Here is a 15,925-nt window from a genome sequence, read left to right on the forward strand (position 1 = left end):
GTGTCATCTTATTTGGCAATTGATAACGGGTCAGGTGGCAGTGACGAGGAATTTAGTAAGGCGGAATATGAGGTGTGATAATTATTGCCCGAGGTGTGGAGAAACAGAAGAATCTGTAACTCATGCAATATTTGAATGTCCACCAGCTCTCCAAGTATGGTCCTTATCCGCAACTCCTACAAGTCCAGGGATATTTCCACTGCAGAGCATCTACACAAACATGGATTATCTATTCTAGAGGAAGAATGTTATCATAGAGCCAGACCAAGATAGAGATCCTTATCCTTGGATAATATAATATATTTGGAAGGCTCGTAATGATAAACTTTTCAGGGGTATAGATAGAGATCCTTTAGAGCTAGTTCGACATGCAGAAAGTGAGTGTCAAGCATGGTTTAATGCAAATGAGATGATTGCACCAGTAGGTCAGGCCAACAGTAATGAGGTGAACCAAGCCTTAAGTTTGGGTAGTATTTGCCTGTTAGATGGATCGTGGACAGCTTCTGACAGATTTAGTGGATGTGGATGAGTCTGGATTGGCAGCGCGGAAAACGTGCAACTTATGGGAACACGAAATTTCACTCGATGTAAATCAGCACTGCACTCCGAGGTAGAAGCATTGCGATGGGCGATGGAGAATATGCTTCAACACTCACCGTGCCAGAGCTTTGGAACAGATTGCAAAGAGCTGATCGCAATGATAAAGGAACCTCAGGAGTGGCCAAGCTTCGCGACAGAATTGGAGAAGATAGAGACGCTGCAGATTTGTTTCCCGGACTTCAAGATCGTCCATGTGCCACGAGCGCACAACCTGTTCTCTGATTTTTTAGCTAAGACTGCAAGAACTTTTCGTAGGGAGTTACTTTTTATTGGTTGTTCTATTCCGGTCTGGTTATCCAGACCACCTCAAGTTTGAGTAATAGAATGGCCGTTTGACGTAAAAAAAAAATAAATAATAATAACTAGGGTTGAAGTTGAACCAGCTCTACAGGTGGATGAGTAAGTAAATAACCAATAAAAATATTTCAAATTCAATAAAAATTAAAAGATTTTTAGTTTATTTCCAACTAAAATGATATTAATTTTCACTATTTATGTCTTATTATTCTTACCAGAGATTATATATATATATCTTACTATAAATATTTTCATATTTATTTAATTTTTAAAAAAATTAATATTTATCATATCTTTATTGTGGTTGTAAATATTAGGCATGGGCGTTCAAGTTTTTGTATCGGGTTTTCGGTTCCTTTCGGTTCCAGATCCTTCAGGTTCTATAGACATTTGAACCCAACTAGGTACTTCAAAATTTTTAGTTTGAATTTTTTTATGTTTTGGATATTTATATTTTTAAATTGAGTATAAATCAGTTCTTATCGAATTAGGTCTATTCAGGCAGTTATTTTCGGGTTTGGGTCTATTTGTGTTAGTTTTTTGGGTATAAGGATTTTAGACCCAACTAGGTACTTTCAAATATTCTGCGATTTCGGTTCGATTGTTTTTGGATCGCTTCTGGTTTGGATTTTTAAATCCGGATAAAATGAAAATATAATGATGTATCTAGTGAGGTGCTTAAAGCATCTCTAAAAGCAACTTTATTTTTAAGTTTGTATCAGTAAGCATCTCTAAAAGCCATACTTGGTGATATTGTTTTCCCAAAAAGATGCTTAAAGCAATTTTATTTTTAAGTTTGTATCACTAAGCATCTCTAAAATATACCCAAAAGATCAAATTTATAGTATTAAAAGGCAATCATTCTAAAAATCTACTTAAAAAAAGTTGTTACACCTATTTATTTCATTAGCCCAACCTACTATATACAACCACATAATATAACTAACCCCTATTATAGCAATCTAATGATATCCTATACAGTCAGAAGATTTGAGTTGGTTATTTGAACCCGAATAACCAACCCAGAACAAACCCGAAAATCAGGGAACCGAACCCGATCGGATCCTATCTAAATATCGAAAATACCTTGCATATCTGAACAAAGGAATGTAGGAATTGCTTAGGCTCGAGAAAACAAAAGTGTAGAAGCTTGAAATTATGAAAACAAACAAAAATGACAACTCAAACTCATGAAGGTTTTCATTTTTGTAAAAGTGGCGATTATGATGAAACTCTCATGTATTTATAACTTAAGAACGACAATCGGTCTACTACCCTAAGTAGTTGACTGTTGGACCAAAAAACACAGCCGACTGACTAAATATCCAGTCGGTCGATCCTACCTTTGAAGGCTCATATAAAAAAAATAACTATCGTTTCTCAAGGATCTAAGGGCATCAACATCGCGGTCCCTTAAGGCCCGTCCCTTAAGAAGTATGGGTCAAAAATAAATAAAAAAGAAAAGAAATTAAGTGGAACGGGCCTAAAATAAGGGATTTCGGGCTCGTCTCGTGAGGCAACGTGTCAGCTCGAGATTGGGAGAGCAAATCGTCGAAATTGTCGGTGTCTTCGCGTCAATCTCATTCTGAAAGAGAAATTGAAATACGAAATCACGAAGGCGAAAAGTTGATATCCTCAGATCGGAAGATCGATCTCTCTTTCACCGGAGGTTCAGTCTGCGTATCTCCTCAATCGAAAGCCCAACTCACCAAAACGAGAGGTCGCTTCTTCCGTTGGCGTTTGATCCCCAGATCGAGATTCCGAGCTCCATCGACTTCCGTTTGCTTCCGGTCTTGTAAGAACGGTCTCATCTTCCCCAAATCCTCTGAATCTCGACCCGAGCTCAATCCACAGCCGCTACCAAGGTATTTTCTTCAACTCCCATCTGAAATTGCATGCGAATAGTCTGTGGTATAGATTCTATGTTGTTCGAGAATAATTGTACAGATTCTAGGGTTCGCAAATGTTACATAGTTTCGTATAGATTTGTAAAGATTTAAATGGTTGGATTGTGTGATTGTTTTCGTTGTAGCTTGATTGATTGTTTTGTATAGATTGAACCATTGTAGTCGTTGTAGCTTGTTTGATTGTTTCGTATAGACTGAACCATTATAGTCCTTGTAGCTTGTTTGATTGTTTAGTATAGATTGAACCATTGTTTTCATTGTAGCTTGTTTGATTGTTTCGTTTAGATTGAACCGTTGAGTTTGGTTGTTGCTTGTTTGATTGTTAACAAATGTATAACAAACCAGTAACTGATTTTAGCAACATGAAAGAACTGTTTGATAGTTTAGTTTCGATGCTTTGCATCCTATAACTGGTTTTGCGTCTCCGGCTAGCCATAGTTCATAGATCATATTTGTGAAATCGTTTACTTAATAGTCCATATAATAATAAAAGTAGGTTCTATACTTCATCTTTCAAGTTGTCTCTTGTTTTTTTTTACAAGTGGTCTGTGGTAGTTGTATATTAAAGACACTGACTTGCTTTCTGCTTAGTTACATTGTATACAGTATGTTTTTAACAAAATCCGATTACATTAATGATGTTGTTACGAAAGTTGATAGCTTTTTTTGGTGTAATAAGTTAGGATTTGACATTTCTTGTTGGGAGTTCACCATTATGAGTTTCTAGACTTCACTTCAGCCTATAAAATCTATTCTCTTAACTCTTCTATCTCATAACTCTTTCTCCATTCTATCTCTTATCTTTCTCTCTTCTATGGATCCAAGCAATGTTCCTAGTAAGTCCGCTAGCTACGTAGGACTGCTTCACAGTCAACAAGGAAGCATTTATCATGAAAACTTCCCTTATGGAAGTTTTCATTCTAGTGTCAACTTTGCAGAATCCGATACATTTCCGGCTTTCAGTTCTCAGCAATCTGAAGACGCACCAGTAGACGCACAAGCTGCCCGTCCTGTAAGACGCAAGTGGACCCCTGCAGATGACGAGGTGCTGATCAGTGGGTGGCTCAACACTTCGAAGGATTCGATTGTTGCAAATGAGCAGAGGTCGGGGGCCTTCTGGATACGGGTTGGTAAGTATTATGCAGAGAGTGTCCATGGAAGAGAGGATGGTCTGAGAGAGCAAGGTTGTTGCAAGAAGAGGTGGCACAGAATCAATGATGATGTTAACAAGTTCTGTGGCGCATACTCGGCAGCTCAGCGCCAAATTAGCAGTGGTGAGTCTGACACAGACGTTCTGAAGAAGGCGCATGAAATTTTCTTCTCTGATCAAGAGCACAAGTTCACACTTGAACATGCTTGGTGTGTGTTGAGGTTTGAACAGAAGTGGATCAGCCTTAACACACCCAAAGCTGGTGGCGTTTCAAAGAGGAAGAATGTGCAGACAGATTCCCAAACTTCTACCAACGAAGGCTTCGTTGATGTTGAGAGCAGGCCCGAAGGTGTCAAGGCTGCTAAGGCTAAAAGAAATACGGGTAAAGGGAAGTCCGTCGCTGAGATTGCAACAGTTTGGGAAATGAAGAAGGACGATTTGGTGAGGAAGGAGAGACTGTCAAGGCTAGCAATACTAGACACTCTCCTCACCAAGCCTGTTCCATTGACTGAGAGGGAAGAATCTGCGAAGAATAAGCTCCTAGCCGAGTTATTCTGAAAAAATTTAGATGTTCTTGTTTCATGTTCTTGTATGTCGTCACTTTAATTTTTAGGATTGCTCTATGTTTGTGTTTGCTCTATCTTTGTGTTTGGTCTATGTATTTCCGGTTTCGTTAAATGAATGATTTTCTTTCAATGTTTGTGTTATTGTGTATCTATATATTTATCTGTTTCTGATTTTCTTTCAATGTTTGTGTTTCATGTTCTATGTTTCTAACTAGTATGGCTCGACAATGTCTGCAGGTTAGGTAAAAAATGGGACGTTACAGCTACTCGCAGCCATCAGAAGACGAGCCTTTATTTGGAAACAATGACGACAGCGACTACAGCGAGACGGAGGATCTCATACGACGCGACCAAGCTGAGTTAAGCTTGGAACGTTGTTCACAGGTTCACTACCCCCTGCAACCGGAGGTAGAGTTTGGTTTCCCGCAGGTCTGCTATTGTGGTGCTCACCCAGTGCTTGCAACGTCTAACACTAGGAATGATCAAGGTATGTGCTATGGTAGTTGCTTAATTACTTAGCCTGTGAAGAAGGCTTGTGCTAGTTTATGTATGTGCTTAGCGAGTTTTTGCGTATGTTAAACAGGGAGAAGATATTACACTTGTGCGAACAAGGACGACGGCGATTGCCATATTTTCAAATGGTGGGATGACGCGGTGATGGATGAGATGAGAGCCAGAGATGTACATGTGTTTCAGCTGGCTGAAAAGGTAGAAAGCCTAACCCTTTTAACTGACTATGACACTGAGGAGAAGCTACGAAACCTAGAGAAGATGGTTGGTGATATGGCTAAGGATAAATCATGTATGATGAAGGGGTTTGAGTGCTTTGTAATAGGCATAGTTGTTCTTGTTGTTGTAATAGGCTTGGTGGTTATGTTTGGATAATTTTAACTTCTCTAACCGGCATGGTTTGGGTTTTTACCGGATGTAACGGATATGGTTTTGTACTCTTTAATATAACGCATAAGTTTGTTTATTTGTGCTCAAATAGAATGGCTGCCAATAACTAACATGATCGAGTTTCTTATTTGTAACATAACTCATTTGTAAACCAACTCATAAGATAGTTTATTTGTGCTCGTGACCAAATAGAATGGCTAACACATGTTTATTTCATTTATAACCATAAGTCACAAGTTGAGATTCTTTGTACCAATAAGTGAGTTGATAAGTCACATGTTTATTTTGCTTTCTACCAATAAGTCACAAGATGTACTAAAGAGTTAATATCATTATTCATTCACGGGAGGATTCGTAGCGACTTCTTCTTTATCATATAAGTATTTGAGACTTCTTCTCTCATCTTCCCTATATTTCTAAACACTTTTTTTATCTTTTGTTAAAATTTTCTATGGCTTCTTCTTCACATTATGATTACCACAAAGATAATGATGATGAATTAGATGACATATTTGAAGATTTATGTGAAGAATATATTGATTTCAATCCACAACCAAAAGAGCGAAAAACACGAGTTTTTATCGAGAGACACCGGGAGGAAGGCCATCAGAAGCTCTGGAATGATTATTTTAGCGAGACTCCAACATACCCGCACAATATATTCCGGCGACGGTTTCGAATGAACAAGGCATTATTCTTGCGTATTGTGCATCGTCTGTCTACAAAAGTTGAGTATTTTCAACCCAGAGTAGATGCAACCGGACGGTCGAGTCTAACTCCGCTGCAAAAATGTACCGCATCAATTCGTCAATTGGCGTATGGTGGTGGGTCTGACACAGTTGACGAATATGTCCGAATTGGAGAAACAACATCTCGAAGAAGTTTGCACAATTTTGCCGCGGGAATAATCGACTTGTTTGGCGATGAATACCTAAGACGTCCCACACCGGAGGATCTGCAAAGACTACTATATATTGGAGAACAACGTGGGTTTCCAAGGATGACACAAGTTAACTTCCATGTTAATGGTAATCCATACAATTTGGCATATTATCTCACGGACGGTATTTATCCGAAATGGGCTACTTTTATTCAATCTATCCGACTACCACAAGGTCAGAAGCATTCATTATTTGCTCAAACCCAAGAAGCTGTGCGAAAAGATGTCGAGCGTGCATTCGGAGTCCTACAAGCTAGGTTTGCCGTTGTTAGAAATCCATCTAATATTTGGGATAAAGAAAAAATAGGAAATATTATGAGAGCAGGTATCATATTGTCGAAGATGAACGATCATCAGGAACTCAGGACAACGGTCGTGAATTTGAAGAAAGAGAAGATGTGGCTACATTTTCCGTCAATATACCTTCACCTATCGTGAGTACAATTGATCGTCGAACGAGCGTTCGAAATAGACAAGTCAATGAGCATTTAAAAAATGATTTGATTGAAAATATTTGGACTAAATTTGGACATCTTACCCATAACATATAATTTATAAGTTTCTATTTGTATTGAAATAAATGTTTGTGTGTTTTTTTTATAATTATGATGTTTCGTATTTCTATTTTACAACTTTGTAATTTTCTTAAGATTTCAATTTTAATGTTAAACGTTTTAAAAATATATTTCATTTACAACTTCTTTTTATATGTTATACATTATGAAAATAATAAATTAATTAAATAATAACCTAAGGGACCAGAAAAGTCCCACTAATAATCTACCAAATTGTTTAATGTCCTTAGCTTAGGTTCCTTAACATATAACCTTAATAAAAAATGCTAAGGGCTTGTGGGTTAAGTCCCACCAATACCGATACTCTAAGACTCAATAAATCAAAATGCAAAAAAATCCAATAGAGTTGCCTTCCAATAAGTGCTATTTTACAGCTGATAGCTTGACTATGTATGTCTATCCACATGGACGTAAGGAGCTTGGAATGGTGTGCTGATCCTCCATTGTCTCTTCGTCAGTGAGATCGATGATCTCAACCTCTTCACTGTATCCTTCCCAAGACAAAACATTAACCAAAGCCCGACTCTGCTGCGAAGAAGTGTGTCGAGCATGCTTCTACAATGTTTGAAATGTTTCTCGAAGCAATATGTGTTTAAACCTTTAACGATTGCTTCGCGAAATGCATCATATGGTCACCGAATATCACCTCCTTTGTTTGATCGGAAAACGGTAATAAAGAAGATGTGGGTTTAACACATTTAGCACAATACCATGAAAAAGTTCCTCTGTACGATTTTCTACTTGTTTGTCCTTTTATTTTGATCACATACCCACTCTTCTCTGTATTTTGTTGGCGTGTAATGATTTACTTATTAAACCTCGTTTTTGTAACTTTGGCTTCCATTTTTTCTTCCAATTTGAAATTCTATGGAATATTATTAATGTCAAGAATATCCATATGCAAAGCAAAATGCCCAGATAAATGTGGAAAAAAAAATAAGTGGGGACAACATGGTTTTTGTGGTAATTTACATACATTTAAATTCTTTTAGATTTGATATATGGTGTTCACTTAGATATCTTTCTTTTTAAAAAAATCAACTTCATGTAATTATGTAACATTGTTTCTCTCGTATTTGTCTATGTTCCACAAAAGGACTTACAAGTTAGCCTCTGGAAAATACAAGAATGTGCTCAAGTTTTACAATGTGATGGGGTTGACTTCATCACAAAGATCGCAGATCTTTCCATAAACCAAAAATGAGTATTTTGAGGTTGGATTAAGTGTCTCGAGATTAGATAAGCTGATTTCTTAAAAATCTAAAAATATATATCAAAATGTAGAAACGTTAGTTCATGGTGATATATAAACCTTTTTTTTTTTTTTTTTTTTTGTCGGAAACATTATATAAACATTATTTTTCAAAGTCGACATAGTACAGTTTTTCAAAACATTCTCTTGATTTCATAAAATAAAATAAAAACGTATAAAATAAAAATAACTTACTAAATTTTTTTAAAATTACCTATAACCTGCCCTACGCGGGAAGAGACCAAGTTTAACACCCGGAAAATACAAAACAAATGAAAGGAGCGCGTTTATAATATAACGGACACGTGTAGGGTTAAGATTAAATGAAAATGGAGGGTCGAGATCATTCTGTTTGAATCTTATAAGAGGAAGCTGGCGAGAGACGCGATTCATTCATCGTTCCTTTTGATCGTCTTTCTGAAGAGTGAAGATTCTCTGATTGTGTTGCAGGTAAGAGGAGGATTTGGTGTTAAATCGAAAACCTATTCCCATTATCTTTAATTTGAAGCTGTTTATGTAGAATTGTTGAATTAATGTTCTTCTTGCGAGTGAAGTACGCGAGTCACACTCGAGTTATCTCTGATGGTGTTGGTTCTTAGCGGATAAGAGAAGGATTTGTTGTTTAAGCTGTTTCTGTGGAATTATAGTTCTATTATTGTTCCTTGGAACTTCCAAAATAGTTTTGAATTTATTTAGGTAACGACGAGCTGAGAAAGAAATTTGTGATAGATGGTTAATTGTTCTTGTGCAGGTTTAGATCCTTCCATAGATATGCCTACCGTCAATCTTCAAGATATTGCCCACGAGTTTCCTGGTAGTTACTGCAATTAATTTGTTTCTCCAATTCAATCTGTTGCTCGCGGCTTAATATTTGGTTGTTTTCGTTGATTTCAGATGTTGAGGAGATTCTTGAAAGATCCATATCTGAATGGCTAGGCCTAAATGATGTGCAAAAGATTTCGCTTCAAGATCTGCCGATTTCAGACGAACCAGTGACCGATTTTGCTAGTGGCCTGTATAGGTTCGTGAGAACCAGTCAACTCGATGATCACGAATGGCCTCTTGTGTCTCGTAGAAAGACGAGAGAAGAGACTCCTCTGAGGTTTGATCTTTCCAGAATCGACCTAGGATCCGCTAGTGGTGTTCCAGGAGATACCTTTGAGCGACAGGTGTACAAACCCAACCCTCTTAATGTGTAAGTTAATAGGAGCTTTCTTTTTGTTTAAATTTCATTTACTCAAGTCTAAATAATTCTTGTCTCACTGTTACAGGTATGGCCATTATGTCATTGCCCATTACATGAGGCATAACGTCGGCACAGAGCCTTTTTCAGATGATGATTCGGGTGAAGATGACAATGAAGTGAGTGAGAGGTCGGAGAGTCAAGAAGAGGTTCCAGTCACTGAAGACGAGCTTTCAGACGATTCCATTCAACCTGTGGAAGACGAGACTCAGGGCGAAGAGGAACAACAAGGTTTGGAGAATGAAGAAGCGGATCCAGTCAACGAGGAGGAGCTTTCAGTTGATTCGGTTGAACCTGTGGAAAACGAGAGTCAGGGTGAAGAGGAACAAGGTTCGGTGAATGAAGAAGATGATCCAGTCAATGAAGACCATGGTTTGGAGCTCACAATTCAGATGCAGATTAAGCTCACGATCAAGACAACATAGATCTATTACCACGATGAGTCAGTCACGACGAGTCAGTCACGAGTCTAGTGAACATTGATTTTCCATTTCTAGCCTACTTATGGCCAAAACCCAAAGTTTCTAGTTTTTAAAAACTATAGCAGAATCCTTGTTTCTCCTAAGTTGCATGTTTTCCCTTTAGAAGTCAGACAGCTGATTGGTTCTCTTGCCCTGAGAAATCTTGACTACTCATGTTATAAAACGGAATGTTTGAGTTCCGTTTTTTGAACTCTTCTTCCCAAGTAAGCATTAAACTTGCAGGAGCTATGACCACAGGATGGCTCTCTCGAAACTGTTCTAGGTATGACTGAGCAAACACGATGATCAAACGCGTCTTACCAGTTCCAGGCGAGTGCGAGATAATGCATCCGCAACTTTCTTTTCCTACTGACCGTTTCCGCTCGTCGAGTTTTGTTGTCCCAGCTAAGTTCTTCCACATAAATTAAAAGCCTTCTTGTTGGTGTGGGTACAGAGTATTTTTGATGCCAGGGATGTATTCCCAAAATGTTCCTTGTGTATTTTTCAAAGACTCCATATCTCTGCTGTGGTCTGAAGCTTCAAAATCAAGACTGTCAAATAAAGTTCTACCCTTTTTGTCACTGCATGTCTTCTTGTCACTAATATTAGCACGATACTTGTCCTGCACAATGCATAGGAAAGAACATGTTAAGAACTGAAAACAATATCACCAAGTATGGTACAATTTTTTAGCACAAAAAATGTTACCATAGTAGGCGAGACATCTCTGATCTCGACGGAGACGTAAGAACAGTAGCGGCATTTTAGACCAACTTCTTCATCAAGTACGAAGTCATGCTTCCCATTGCTACATGACACATCTCCATTCTGATACATCAAAGAGCAAATTAAAATTAAAGTTCATGTCTTAACAATAAAACCCAAAAATAGTATTCTTACTCTAGAATGAGTAGAAGAGTGTACACCTTCCAATGATAACCTGTCTATATCTCTTTCTCCTCTTCTGTTTTCTCTATTGGTTCAGACTTTAGATCATTGTTCATCAAATGGTTGGTTCTATATGAAAACGCCTTGTCGACCTTTATTACCCTTAATTTTAATTTACATTGACATTCTATTACTGATACGAACCATTTAATATAACATGGACTGTCTTTTCCAAATTCATATATCTTCTAAAGTTCAATTTTTTTTAGGTTTCTTTGAAATGCCATAGAACTTATGTACAAATGAACCTTTAAAGATCCAATTCATTTTATAAATACAAAGAAGCCTATACAAACTTGAATGCCCTAATCCAGTTCCAAAGTGTTGTTCATTTTTTATTTTACAAACTACAAAAACCCATTATTATTATATTATGTATTTAAATTTGTAGAACTCCACTTTTTCTCCCTTACAACCAATTTTTTTTTTCATATTAATTTCTAGAAACTATGAGAACAAAGAGGTACTTTTAAATTTCTTTTCTTTTTTTTTTGCAGTAAAAAATATATAGAATTTTCAAACGTATATCGATCAAGGTTAATAGGAGACATGAATCACTTTAGGACTCTAGGTCCCAAGTTCCGTCCATTCTAAAAATTGTTAAAAGCAAAAACTTTTCATATTTATCACTCGAAATACTCCTAAAATATCAAGAAAATATAATTAAAGACTACAAAATCTACACACTAGAATACGAAAAGAAAAGCTTTTTAAACAGATTTATGAGACTGAACGGCGGAAACCCTAGGAGACCCCAATGGCGATTTCAGATCATGATCTCCTTTGAGATTGTGATCTCCATCTAATCTCTCGTTCTTTTGCTTGAGGTTACAAGATCATTCAAGCGTTAACTCCATTAGAATGCTTGCTGATCAACGTTCTAACCATTTGAAGATCCGATCCGATCAATAATGATCTACAGAGGAGGTCTTTCATCCCCTCAGCCATAGATCGGAGCGTTAAAGACATCACGATTGTGATAGCTTGATAATCATTACTAGCGTGACTCTTAAGGCTTGATAATCACGATTGTGATAGCTTGATAATCAATCATTCTAACGATGAATGGTGTTCATCATGCGACAAATTTACGTTCAGCTCATATGGCTGACGTGAAAGGGAAAGGGATCTATTATGAGAATGATGATGAACCCATTCAATTAACAGATCAGGATGACTCTCCTACCATTCACGATTACCGGCTCTCTCTAATCGGGAAGATTCTTAACCCTAAGAAGCAATCGGTGGAGAAGTTGATCCAGACAATGCCGGCGCAGTGGGAGATGCAAGAAAAGATCATGGCTAACGATCTTGGTAACATAAAGTTTCTCTTAAACGTTGCGACTGAAGAGGATCTCCTGTCCGTGCTACGTCAAGGGCCGTTTCACTATAACTTCTCATGTACGTGCTTGTTCGATGGGAGCCAGTGGTTCACGATGACTACCCCTGGATCATCCTGTTTTGGGTTGAGATCACCGGTATTCTGCTACATCTGTTAGAAACATTGGGAACAGACTCGGTCACGTTGATACGATTGAGCTCGAGGCAGGACACATGCTTGTAGATGTTGATACTAGGAAACCTCTCACTTTTATCAGGAAGATAGCATCACCAGAAGGAGATGAAGTCTCCATTCAAATTCATTATGAGAAGCTTTTCAAACATTGCAAAACATGTGGGGTGGTTACTCATGAGATGGCTTACTGTCCAACAAAGAGCCTACCTTGAGAAGCCAGGGTGAGCGGCCTGGAGTCTTTGCTAGAGTTCAACTCCCCATGGCTGATGTATCTCGACAGCCATCGCTGTGACATCAACAACCTCATGACAGGTATGAGAATCACGGTCATGAAAGGAACATCCATTGGAGCAGATCGCCTCCTAGGGAGCGACATTATGATGGAGGCTTTATGAAAGATGCCAGGGTTTCTCATTATCGTTCTGATGAGTACAATGATAGGTTTCCGGGGGAACATGGTCGTTATGATAGGAAGATATACTCGGCCTCCACACGGCAGATCTCACGTTATGCACCCTACGAGAAGAAGAAACAACAGTCATGGATGATTAAGGATAACAAGGGGACACATTGCTAGTTAAGGTTTATTCGCTCCGTCGATCGATTATGAAATAATGATATCGATTGACACATTGCTAGTTAAGCTTTATGCGCTGGTTGAATGGTAGTTTACTAAGCTCACTAGATCAGCTCTCGCCTTACACATAGAAAGAAACTTAGCTCAGTTAGAATATTTTCAGGATGAGAATGAAGCTCTCGCTTTTATCTATCAATCCTAGGGCAAGTTCTAGGCAGCTAATCTAGAAACATGCATTAATGAACAATCCTAATGATAATTATCACAACTTATCAATCTATAGTTGGGGCTAATCCCTCCTGACCTATTCAAACCCTAAAATCTAACAATGAAACTACTCAGACATGGCCAAGCAATTCATAACAACAATTAGGTAAGAAAACTTCATTAGAATAGTAAATAGATATTGATGGAGTTCCAATCACAAATTATAACTTTGGATCTTCTCTCCAATCTATCAAAATCCTAGAAAACCTTTGCTGTGAAAATAATAAATAAGAAAGCACACTTTGTCTCTAACATGGTGGCAAAACTTATATAATTAGGTTAAAACTCGTCAGGGGTAATCTTGTAAAATGGTGAAGACTTGGGCTTCAAGTCGGCTGTGACCAAACAGGATTTCTGCGCGCTTCGCTATCGATCGATGTCAAGACATGAACATCGATCGATTATTCCTCTTCAATATCGACCGATGGTCGAGCTCGATGGTCATCTCGGGTGCTTGCTCCAAATATCTCCAAAATGCTCCAAAATCATCACTTATCTCCAAATCACTCCTGATCTTATAAATATAATAGATGGACTCTATAATATAATATTAAATAGTAAAAACACTTATAAAAAATGGATGAAAATGGGTCAAATCCATGGTCTATCACACGACACAGATATGGTTGAGGGAGAGAATGAAGATGATTTGCTTGGAGAGGACCTAATGGATATGGAGGCTGACATCGTTAAGCTTACGAAGAGGGATGCGAGGAACAGCGATGATAAAGGATTGCTCGAGAGGTCGAAACCATCATCCTCGTATAAGCATGGAGGAAAGTGTAGAGCCCCTTTGGGTTTACAAAGCAAGAAGGTGGAGTTCCTTCGTCGAGGATCTCCAAAGCTTCACAGATCCTCATCTAGGGACACATCACACTCACAGAGGCACCGCTCTGGTCCGGGTAAAAGTTCGAAAGGCAGTACACAAAGGGGTAATGGTTTGGAGGGATCAAAAAATTCCTCCCAACATCATACATGAAGACAATCAATTGGAACTGTCAAGAGATAGGGAACGACCTCACAGTTCGACGCCTTACGGAGATGTGTCAGAAGCATTACCCAGGACTTGTGTTCGATTCTGAAACGAAGAACATGAGGTTGCTGTTACAAAACATTAAGGCCGACTTAGGATTTGATCATTTGTTTACTGTTGAGCCACTTAGTCTCAGCAGAGGTTTAGCTCTTTTTTTTATGGATGAATTTCAAGTTAATGTTTTATTTTCGAAAAACAGAATGATTTACATTGAGGCAGTCATTGATGGAATAAAGGTTTTTATGACGTTTGTTTATGGGGATCCTGTTTTAGAACGTAGAAATCGAGTTTGGGAACGTCTTACGCGTTTCTCAACAACAAGAACTGGACCGTGGTTTATGATATGAGATATTAATGAAATCACTGGACAATGAAAAGGAAGGAGGGAGACAACGTTCTGACAGCTCTTTCTTACCTTTTAAGCAGTGCTAAGTGACTGTGGAATGCTGGAGTTCCCATTTACTGGAAATATGCTATCCTGGGTAGGAAAGAGAGCAGGAAGAACAACTGTTAGATGCCGCATAGATAGAGCTGTTGGAAATGAGGATTGGCATGAGAAGTTCCCTCATTCGGCTGTAAAGTATATGAGGTTATGGGGATCAGATCATCGTCCGATCCTAGCTGATATTCTCACTAAACCAACAAGAATATCGAAAACATTCAAATTCGATAAACGTTGGCTGGATAATGAGGAACTAAGGCAAGTAATCCTGGAGGGCTGGAAATCTCTAGATCTTCCTCAGGATGCAACTATTATGGAGCATATTTCGAGTTGTAGGAAAGCCTTAAGCCAGTGGAGGATACAACATAATGTGAACTCAGCGAAACAAGTGGAGGAACTTAAAGAGAAGGTCGAGGGTCTGTACTCGAATGATGATGCTACGACCGAAGAAATATCAGCGGATTTAAAGGAACTACCTGAGGCTCTTAAGGCCGAGGAGATGTTCTGGAAACAAAAAAATAGGATCTTTTGGTTAAGAGAAGGCGACAGAAACACAAAATTTTGCCATGCTCTGACGAAGCAAAGGAGAACGAGGAATAAGATCACTCAACTTTTAGATGCAGATGGGAATGTTGTAGAGGATGAGGAAGGAATGGTAGCCATTACTACTAGTTATTTTAGGCAAATATTTGAATCCTCTAATCCAGAAGACATTGAGGAAGCACGTTTTGAGGTTTCCACTACGATTACTGAGGCAAACAATGTGGATCTTACAGCTCCGGTCACTGAATGGGAGGTAAAATTAGCATTATTTGCTATGCATCCAGAGAAGGATTCATGACCAGATGGGATGACAGCTCTGTTTTATCAGAAATTTTGGGATATTGTAAAGGAAGATTTAACTCATATGGTTAATCAGTTCCTTTTTGAAGGATCGATGGCAAGTGGATTAAATGATACAAATATCTGCCTTATCCCGAAGACAACCAGACCGAATCAGATGTCTCAGTTCCACCCCATTAGCTTGTGTAATGTTAGCTACAAGATAATCTCTAAAGTCTTACGCCAGAGATTGAAGAAAGTTTTCCCAAACATGATCTCAGAAACCCAGCCAGCCTTTGTTGCAGGAAGACATATCTCAGTCAATATTATGATTGCCAATGAAATGTTTCATGCTCTGAGAACAAAACCAAGTGGACGTAATAAAAGGATGGCTATTAAGACGGATATGAGTAAGGCGTATGATAGGAT

At 38.3% G+C, this 15,925-nt stretch overlaps 3 protein-coding genes across 3 annotated transcripts; all 3 read left to right on the forward strand.

The window, feature by feature from the left end:
* Positions 1-3,618: 3,618 nt before the first annotated feature.
* LOC106302567 (glutathione S-transferase T3-like) lies at positions 3,619-4,512 on the forward strand. Its single transcript, XM_013739047.1, has one exon. The coding sequence runs from the start codon at positions 3,619-3,621 to the stop codon at positions 4,510-4,512; it is 894 nt and encodes a 297-aa protein (XP_013594501.1).
* A 249-nt stretch (positions 4,513-4,761) lies between these two features.
* On the forward strand, positions 4,762-5,233 carry LOC106305295. Its single transcript, XM_013741676.1, has 2 exons — positions 4,762-5,007; positions 5,105-5,233. The coding sequence occupies exons 1-2, from the start codon at positions 4,770-4,772 to the stop codon at positions 5,176-5,178; spliced, it is 312 nt and encodes a 103-aa protein (XP_013597130.1). The 5' UTR covers positions 4,762-4,769; the 3' UTR covers positions 5,179-5,233.
* Positions 5,234-8,578: 3,345 nt separating this feature from the next.
* LOC106305025 lies at positions 8,579-10,072 on the forward strand. The gene is made up of 4 exons (XM_013741404.1): positions 8,579-8,637; positions 8,939-9,001; positions 9,082-9,382; positions 9,459-10,072. Exons 2-4 carry the CDS (start codon positions 8,959-8,961, stop codon positions 9,853-9,855), a joined length of 741 nt encoding a protein of 246 aa, XP_013596858.1. The 5' UTR covers positions 8,579-8,637; positions 8,939-8,958; the 3' UTR covers positions 9,856-10,072.
* Positions 10,073-15,925: the final 5,853 nt, after the last annotated feature.

The sequence above is a fragment of the Brassica oleracea genome, chromosome C7 (assembly GCF_000695525.1).
Source record: "Brassica oleracea var. oleracea cultivar TO1000 chromosome C7, BOL, whole genome shotgun sequence".
In the NCBI taxonomy this organism is placed as follows: Eukaryota; Viridiplantae; Streptophyta; class Magnoliopsida; order Brassicales; family Brassicaceae; genus Brassica; species Brassica oleracea.